This window comes from Danio rerio, chromosome 2, assembly GCF_049306965.1.
Source record: "Danio rerio strain Tuebingen ecotype United States chromosome 2, GRCz12tu, whole genome shotgun sequence".
Lineage (NCBI taxonomy): Eukaryota > Metazoa > Chordata > Actinopteri > Cypriniformes > Danionidae > Danio > Danio rerio.
The window spans coordinates 48,470,063-48,479,893 of NC_133177.1; the positions used below are offsets into that span (position 1 = coordinate 48,470,063).

General features: G+C 39.5%; 1 protein-coding gene across 2 annotated transcripts; it reads left to right on the forward strand.

Moving 5' to 3' along the window:
* Positions 1-1,185: 1,185 nt before the first annotated feature.
* Positions 1,186-8,970, forward strand: LOC103910115 (uncharacterized). Of its 2 annotated transcripts, XR_011009391.2 has the most exons (3): positions 1,186-1,373; positions 1,579-8,690; positions 8,896-8,970. XR_011009391.2 is itself a non-coding variant. In XM_068218044.2 (2 exons), the coding sequence occupies exon 2, from the start codon at positions 2,336-2,338 to the stop codon at positions 8,324-8,326; it is 5,991 nt and encodes a 1,996-aa protein (XP_068074145.1). In that variant the 5' UTR covers positions 1,186-1,373; positions 1,579-2,335; the 3' UTR covers positions 8,327-8,970. The 2 variants fall into 2 exon arrangements, 1 of the variants encoding a protein (XP_068074145.1); XM_068218044.2 differs by having other exon boundaries at positions 1,579-8,970.
* The last annotated feature ends 861 nt before the right edge of the window (positions 8,971-9,831 follow it).

Genomic DNA, 9,831 nt, shown 5'->3' on the forward strand with positions numbered 1-9,831 from the left:
TTGTAAAGAGTATTTATGTTGTTGTTGTATAAATTTCATTTTGTATATTTTTGAGACTGATCTGGCTCCATGTGTAATTACATGCAGACATTTAATCAATCATAAGTAAAATGTAAACACATTTACACAATAAGTACATTGAAAAAAAATATATAATATAATTATAATATATATAACATAATTATATATTCAGTGTAAGTACATATTAGTTAAGGCTGCCTAATATAAAATAATTTATTTCTCAGAATTTGAAAATTCTTTTAAACATTTGGGATAATGTAAGTACAGAAGTCAGCAAATGATATACACTACACTACTGGGGGTTTTCAACCCAGTTTCATTATTGATACGTACCCCTATAGACATTTCTGGAGATTGCAAAATAAGTCCCAGGAGGTACGCTTTTTTTTAGTTTTTGATTTTGTGAGGCCACTGTGTACGTTTTTCAGATCTCAAATTTCTTTAGCAAGTGCCATTCATGCCTGCAGTCGTCACCGTAATCCACTAGAGGCTACTGTCAACTGACTGATACCCCCCACCCACCCCCTTCCCTAAACCCAACCTATAGTGTTTTCAAAAGCACTGATTGACCCAATCACCCCCTTTCCTAAACCCAACCAACAGTGTTTTCAAAAGCAGTCCAGATAAAGAAAAGCTCTCACAGCCACCTGATTTTTTACCACATTCTCATACTGCTATTTACTTGTTTATTTTATTTTTTGCCTTTTGTGATTCCCTCTTTTCTGGATTCTTTCTTCACCAGTCTCGAACCCTGTTGTCACGGTTAACTCCACACTAGGTATCAAGTCCACCGATGTACATGGCGAGCTACTGGGCAAACTGGTAACAGTGGAAAAAGCTGTCCACATGGAGTAAAGCGCTCAGCCGGTAGCATGAAAAGAAACAAAAGCTATCGGCGGCGTCATACCGCCCTGTAGTGTTTGTTTTAAAAACAAAATGCATATGTAACTCTGGCTACATAATTCATAACTCTTCAGAAATGTATACAGGAGTACGTTTCACAATGAGCCTCTGTTGGGTTTTTTATATTTAATAAAAAGAAAAAATGACATACTGTGCCTTTAATGCAAACATATACAACAAATACATAATCTCAGTTCTAAAAATAGGTCAGTTGTTAAAACAGTTATCGTTTAAAAAATACATTTTGTAAGTGACCACTAAAGCACTATATCCCTTTAAATAATTTTAGAGCATCAGAGCATGTCACGTGTTTCGGTAGCCTAGGTGACTAATAGGTTAATCAGGCTAGCAGGAGCGAAGAGAACACACGTTGCTGTGCGATTTACGGAAAAAGGAGGCTTAATCCTGCACAATTTATTTAATAGAACCCTTTGGGAAAGCGGAGCGAGGTATGTGAAGTTAATATTTAAGCCACATGAGTTCATTTGTATGTATATGTTAATCGTGAGCTCTGCCTTCTTATTAGTTGTTTCAAACTGTCTTCATATACTCCATTGTTTCACTTTCATATGTCGCTCTGTACATTATATCTTTATTTGTCGTATTATTCTGTATACAAGTTGTTTTATTGATTTTTGTTGTTTCTTTGTGTAGTTTCACGGTGCTACGCAACGAAAGTTTAATGGCTCTCGTCTTGAGCATAATAAAGAATCAAGCACCCGTCAGAAACTCTCTGTCTCGTTCATGGAAACCAAAGGGCATCTACAGTGAAACTCGCCGCTTAAAGGAACCACGCATCTGTTTCATCGAGACGCAGGCTGGCAGCTGGCAGGGTCGTGACGTCATCGCACAGGCTGATCGGAGGCTGCAGTTACCCATACAAGTCGGAGGTGGCGCGCGTGCTGTCATTCACTGTTGCAGATACAGTGGGAGACTTTGAGTGGCAAGAGAGTTTAAGAACAACATATTCCTACGTAAGCAGCATCAAGTCATCTTGAACTTAGTAATTTTAATGCTTTAAAGGAAAAGCAAATATTTTATGGACATTTGAGTTAAAGGGTTACATTTACAAAGGACTTTAAATAAAAGCAAATAAATAATGTTATAAAGAACATTTACTTTATAGTTTAAGATTTGAATTACATTATTTGAGTAGAATTTAAGAGAAGGAAAAAAAAAAGAACTTAATTTATTTTATTTAGCATTAGAAAAATTACAATCAGTGTTAATGTTAGCTGTACTTATTTGAAAACTGACATTTCCTTGTTATTCCTGTTACAAGCTAATATTTTGGATGTCATATACTGCTGTTTGCATTTATATTGATCTTGTTTGCTAATTTATTTGGGTGCTTACGTGCTAGAGGTCTGGTGAGAGTGTTATTATTCACTGCTTAAGTTCCTCTTTAATTATGGAAGCTGTACACGCTGAAGAGGCTATGGAAGATACACATAGTACACATGAAGAAGCGCATGCAGTCAAACAAGCAGATGAAATGTCACTCCCAACAGTAGAAATAAGCAACCCAGTTGTGCAGCAGGTCAGATCAAGCACACGTGAAAGAAGCTTCACAGAAAGGGGTCTGGAAATGCGTGAACAGGAAGCCAAGCGACAAGAGAAAGCTTTCCATAAAGCTTATAACAGTTGGAAAGAGACTGCAAAAGATTGTAGATCAACACTAAAAATGTTCTGTTCGCGTGAGAATCTAGAACAAATTCAGCAAGACATTCAAAATCAATGTAATCTAGTCCATCAGCATTATGAGCCAATATTGCGTAATCATGCTACGTCTCCAGACATTGTCAATCGTATGGATGCTTGTGCTGCACTGACTGCTGAAATTATTGATCTTGTGAGTAAGCGGCTGGAGACAATAGGTGAAGATTACAATGAAGAGCTTGTGAAGGAAAGAGTGAGACAAGTCTTAAATAAAGATGAATATGGATCAATCTTTGGATGCACAAAAACAAACACAGTTATGTCAGAGTCATCGCTAGGATCAGGTAATCAGTCAAAGACCTCTTCCAAGATATCAAGTAAGCGAGCTGAAGCAGAAGCTGAACTTGCAGCAAAACAAGAGCAAGCTAAAGCTATGCAGGAAATCCATGATCAACAAGCAAAGCTTAATAAAATGGAGAGTGAATGGAAGCTTTCTGAAGCTAAAATGCTAGCAGAAATAAAGCAAAGGGAGGTAGAAATGCAGCTTAAGCTTGAAGAAGAAAGAAAACGGCTGCATCAGTTGCAAGTAGACAAGGAAGTAAAAGTAGCAGCAGCTTGTGTGAAAGTGTACAATGATCTTGAAGGGATCACTCAATGTGGTGATAAAGAAATAGATTCTAGCATTCACAGATTTCAGTTAAACCCAGAAGCTGAATTGTTCTTGCCTCAGCAAACATTCAAGGCAGAGCATGAAGCCCAGCCATCTCAGAATAATGTTTCTTTAGCTCAAGCAATAGCAGACTCACTAAGCACACATCGACTGCCTGTGCCTGAACCCATGATCTTCGCTGGTGATCCATTGAAATTCATAGATTGGAAGATGTCCTTCATAGCTCTTATAGAAAGAAAGCCCCTCCCACCTGGTGAGAAGATGTTCTATCTTAAAAAGTACCTTGTTGGAGAAGCTCGTAAGGCTGTGGAGGGATATTTCTATAGAAATTCAGAGGATGCATACCATGGAGCATGGAAGGTCCTGCAAGATAGATATGGGAATTCATTCATACTACAAAAAGCCTTTAGAGACAAGCTGATGAGGTGGCCCAAAATTGGGATAAATGACCCACTTGCACTGCGAGACTTCACAGATTTCCTGCAAGGATGTGCTGAGGCAATGCCACACATTAAGGGATTATCTATTCTAAATGACTGTGAAGAAAACTACAAGCTACTAAAGAAACTTCCTGAATGGGTTGTACACAAATGGAATCGAATTGTGACGGAAGAATTAGATGCATCAGGGGACTATCCAAGTTTCAAGTGTTTTACAGAGTTCTTGCAAAAGGAAACTAGAATAGCTTGTAACCCCATTACTTCCCCATTCATGAATATGAAAAATTCAGATGAAAAGTTTCCCAAGCGAGCTAAGGCGCTCAGTACAAAGACTGACGTGAAAGAGTTCAGTTCTAAAGGGCTTAATACATCTAGCGTAAAGTCAAAAGTATCATGCATTGTCTGTAAAGATGAAAACCACAGCATTGTCCAATGTTCTGCATTTGGAGAAAAAACCATTGAAGACAAGAAGAACTTCATTCAAGAAAATCAGCTCTGTTATGGGTGTCTCAGGAAAGGGCACATTGTAAAAAAATGCAGAAGACGACATAAGTGTGGAACATGTGGCCGCAATCACCCCACATGCTTACATGAAGAAAGACATATGGTGTCTCCAAAACCATTAAATAAAACTTCAACAGAAGTACAAGCAAGTCAGGAAGTTCAGAAAGTTATGGCCCATGCACTCACACAAAGCTCTTCTGCTACTTCCAGTATTGTGCCAGTCCTTATTTCAACAGTGGAAGAGCCACAAAGGGAAGTACTCACTTATGCGCTACTGGACACGCAGAGTGACTCAACATTCATTTTGGAAGATCTTCTTGATGATCTAAATGCAGTCAAGCAACCAGTTCAACTTAGATTAAGCACTATGACAGCTGTGGATACTATAACGGCAAGTAACAGGGTTTGCGGTCTGCAAGTTAGAGGACTCCAAGCAGCAAACTCCATTCAGTTACGGCAAGCATATACAAGAGACTTCATTCCTGTTGATAAGTCCTATATCCCAACGAAGAGCACAGCACTGGAGTGGCCTCACCTAAAACATCTGGCCAATCAATTGCCACCACTGCAGAACTGCGAAGTCGGATTATTAATCGGATATGACTGCCCTTCAGCTCTAGCTCCCCTTGAAGTTATAATTGGTCATGAAAATGAACCATTCGCACAAAGAACTGAACTTGGTTGGAGCATTATAGGTCTCTCTAATCCACACCTAGACAGGCAGGGAAATCAGAGCTTTGTCCACAGAGTTGCAGTCAAGGAGATATTTGTTCCATCACCCAATGATGTCTTGAAAATTCTTGAGTCAGATTTTAATGAGAAAGGTTATGAGGATAAAAGTGTGTCTCAAGAGGATGTTCGTTTCATTCAACATCTCAGTACCAACATCAAACAGAAGGATAATGGACATTATGAACTTCCCCTCCCTTTCAAGAGTATCAGCCAACCATCACTGCCAAATAATAGAAGGCTGGCAGTTGCCCGGCTGCAGCAATTGAAGAAAAAGCTCAAATCTAACAAGCAATATTCGGATGACTACAAAGTCTTCATGAAGGAAGTCATTGACAAAGGTGATGCTGAACTAGCCCCTGAGATATCAGAAGGAGAGACTGTATGGTATATTCCACACCACGGAGTATACCACCCTCAGAAACCAGGTAAGCTGAGGGTTGTGTTCGACTGTTCAGCTAAGTTTAGTGGTATATCTCTAAACGACACTCTGTTGACTGGGCCTGATCTAATAAATTCATTAGTTGGAGTACTCTGCCGCTTCAGAAAGGAGCTAGTCGCAGTCACCTGTGATATAGAAAAGATGTTTCACCAGTTCCTTGTTCCTCCAGACGAACGTAATTATCTGAGGTTCTTATGGTGGGAGGATGGAGACTGGGAGAAAGAGCCTCAAGACTATCGCATGACAGTCCATCTCTTTGGCGCTACATCGTCTCCTGGGTGTGCCAATTTCGGTTTGAAGTACCTGGCACAGCAGTACGAAGTTAAACACCCAACAGCTTCAGAGTTTGTTAAAAGAAACTTCTATGTAGACGATGGGCTAGCCAGTGTTCGTTCAATTGATGAAGCCAAGGAACTAATTACTGATGCTCAAGCACTCTGTAAACAAGGAGGTTTACGGCTTCATAAATTCAACTCCAATAAGGAAGATGTTCTCTGCTGCATAGACCCATCTGAAAGGGATATTGTCTCTAAACCTCTCAATTTAAACCCTGAAGCAACACCAACAGGACGTGTACTTGGTGTTCAGTGGTCAACAAGGGATGACAATTTTCAATTCAACATCAACTATAAAGATCAGCCATCGACCCGCCGTGGAATCTTGTCTGTCATTAGTTCCCTGTTCGACCCAATTGGGTTTGTGGCACCATTTATTCTTCAGGGAAAGTGCATTCTGCAGGAACTATGTCGGAAAAACATTGGATGGGATGATCAGCTACCAGAAGACATGTATTCACGGTGGGAGGATTGGAAAGGTGGACTTCAAAGGCTTAAAGAAGTTGTCATACCAAGATGTTATCACCCTGACACCTTCAATGAGATCATTGAAACGGAGCTGCACCACTTCTCCGATGCGAGCAACATTGGATATGGAGCTTGCTCTTATCTTCGTTTCAAAAATGACAAAGGTAAAGTGCACTGCAGTTTGGTAATGGCAAAGGCTAGAGTCGCACCTACAAAGGTCACAAGTATACCAAGACTGGAACTTGCGGCGGCTGTTCTATCTGCAAAGATAAGTGTCATGCTAAAGACAGAGCTTGAAATGAAGATTGACAGAGAATTCTTTTGGACAGATTCACAGGTTGTTTTGGCTTATATTAATAACGAAGCAAGACGGTTTCATGTATTCGTTGCTAACCGTGTCCAACTCATAAGGGACATTACAGATCCAAGCCTGTGGTACTATATTAATACCTTAGAGAACCCGGCTGATCATGCTTCTCGAGGGTTTCATGCCTCTGACATTGCTACTTCAACCTGGTTAAGAGGTCCCAAATTTCTGTGGGAACAAGAAGTGAATCCAACACCACATACCTCTGCCAATTTGCTTGTTGGTGACCCCGAAGTTAAACCAGTCCAAACATTTGTGACCACAGTTAGTGACAGTTCCGACATTTTAAGTCGTTTCAGACGATTTTCTTGCTGGTCAATGCTTCTGAAGGTTGTGGCAAGGATAAAAAGACTTGGATTGAAACAGAAATGCTCCACTGACCATATAACTGTTGAGGAGCGTCAGAGAGCTGCTGAAGTGGTGATCAAGCTCATGCAGCAGGAAGCATTTTCCAAAGAAATGAGAATGATTGAAAATGGGATTGCTCTTCCAAATTCTAGTGCGTTGTATCAACTGGATCCTGTTTTGGACAAAGGTCTTCTTCGGGTAGGGGGAAGATTGAAGAAGTCATCACTCAGTCAAGACCTCAAACATCCTGTGATTCTACCAAGGGATAGTTACATCACCAAGCTAATTCTGTCACATTATCATGCCAAAATTTGCTATCAGGGTCGAACTCAAACTCAAATGCAGCTTAGAATGAATGGATTCTGGGTCATTGGAGGTAGCAAATCAGTTGCTAAGCTGATACACAAGTGTGTGCAGTGTCGAAGACTTAGACGACCGACAGAAGAACAACGAATGGCCGAACTTCCCAAGGAGCGTGTCGAAGTATCTGCTCCCTTTACATTTTGTGGCATGGACTGTTTTGGGCCATTTGTCGTGAAGAGAGCTCGCAAAGAATACAAGCGATACGGTCTAATATTCACTTGTCTGTCATCTCGCGCAGTTCATATTGAAATGATTGAAGATTTGTCCACAGATGCCTTCATCAATGCATTGAGATGCTTTATAAGCCTCAGAGGAGCAGTTTGCAAACTTTATTGTGATCAAGGTACAAACTTTGTCGGGGCCAGGAACGAATTCAAAGATTGCCTGAAACAAGTCGACATCAAAACTCTGGAAGTCTTTCTTGCAGAGAAACAATGCGAGTTTGCCTTTAATGCTCCTTCTGCAAGTCACACTGGAGGTGTCTGGGAACGACAAATACGAACTGTGCGCAGTGTACTTAATGCCACAATTGCACTGTGTCCTGGTAGACTTGACGATGCTTCACTTAGAACATTGTTCTATGAGGCAATGGCCATAGTTAACAGTCGCCCGCTTACAGTAGATGGCATTAATGATCCAAATTCACTAGAGCCTCTAACTCCAAACCACCTAATACTTATGAAGTCTGATGTTGCACTTCCACCTCCAGGAAAATTTGTTAAAGAAGACATGTACGCTACAAAAAGATGGCGAAGAGTCCAATACTTGGTTGAGCAATTTTGGAGTCGCTGGAAGAAGGAATACTTGCTTAACATTTCAACACGCCAAAAGTGGCACACTCCTCGCAGAAACCTCAGAGTAAATGATGTTGTAATAATCAAAGAGGATATGCTCCCAAGAAGTCAATGGCAGTTGGGCAGAGTGGTTGAAACTGTCAAAGAGAGTGATGGATTTGTGAGACGAGTAAAGGTACGAGTAGCAGAACGAAAGCTCACTAACAAACGTAATCAGACCCCCAAGCTCTCAATCATTGAAAGACCTATTCAGAAGTTAGTTGTACTTCTTGAAGAAGACTGACTGTTAGTAACTGGGATGATACACTCTCATCAGACCAAATAATTATTTCTGAAATACTTGATAGTCATGAAAAGTAAACGTGGTCATGTTATAGTTCAAAATCATGTTCTGATTAATTTCAGTTTGTTTTTTCAATTTATCATAAAATGATTGGTGGGAGTGTAAGTGACCACTAAAGCACTATATCCCTTTAAATAATTTTAGAGCATCAGAGCATGTCACGTGTTTCGGTAGCCTAGGTGACTAATAGGTTAATCAGGCTAGCAGGAGCGAAGAGAACACACGTTGCTGTGCGATTTACGGAAAAAGGAGGCTTAATCCTGCACAATTTATTTAATAGAACCCTTTGGGAAAGCGGAGCGAGGTATGTGAAGTTAATATTTAAGCCACATGAGTTCATTTGTATGTATATGTTAATCGTGAGCTCTGCATTCTTATTAGTTGTTTCAAACTGTCTTCATATACTCCATTGTTTCACTTTCATATGTCGCTCTGTACATTATATCTTTATTTGTCGTATTATTCTGTATACAAGTTGTTTTATTGATTTTTGTTGTTTCTTTGTGTAGTTTCACGGTGCTACGCAACGAAAGTTTAATGGCTCTCGTCTTGAGCATAATAAAGAATCAAGCACCCGTCAGAAACTCTCTGTCTCGTTCATGGAAACCAAAGGGCATCTACACATTTTCTTGTGGAAAAAAAAAGTTCTAGAGTCAACTTCTGGGCTCCCATTTTTGTTGGACTTTGTCATATCTTAATCTTATCATTAAGCACCAGCTGGGAAATATAGCATTGCTGCATGTTGTCTTGATAATGTTATCTGTTCAGCTTCCTCTTCACAGTGATTCAGTGGGTCAAGTTGTTAGCCAGAGATAAGTGTTGTGGCTGAGTAAACGTGTGAATCTATTCATCTTTTGGTTTCTTACAATCATTCAAATTTCTCAAAATTCTCCACTTTTCTTAAATGACTGTGCATACTGCTGGTCGTTCAGACATTGAGAGTAAATAATATGCCAAATTTGACCAAGATATTTGGATTGCAATGGATCCTATGGTCCTGAAATGTTTAAAAAGTAGTAATAATTATCATATATATATTTGCTGCTTGTCAATTTAAAGAGGCCATTTGATGCTTTGTAATATTTTCCATTTCCATTAGTGTGTGTATGTGACATGGGTCTAACACGGGAATTACAAGTTACATATATGTCCTCATTTTTCAAAAAGCTTATAAATCACTAGTATTTTTTTTAGAAAGTAAAACTGTACACAATGTTCTGTGTAGGTCGGGTTTTGGGTTTAGGGATATGGTTGGCGTCAGACTATTGTAACCTATTGTAATTTCCCTATACAATTCACAAAAACAATTCTGTGTGCACAGGAAAAAAATTACTTTTGCTTCTTGTTCAAATTTCTTATTTAAAATCTGCTATTTTAGGAATAATTTAACTGTTTGATGTTCAATCCACTTAAATTTGTACAAATAATTAAGTTGACTAAACTGA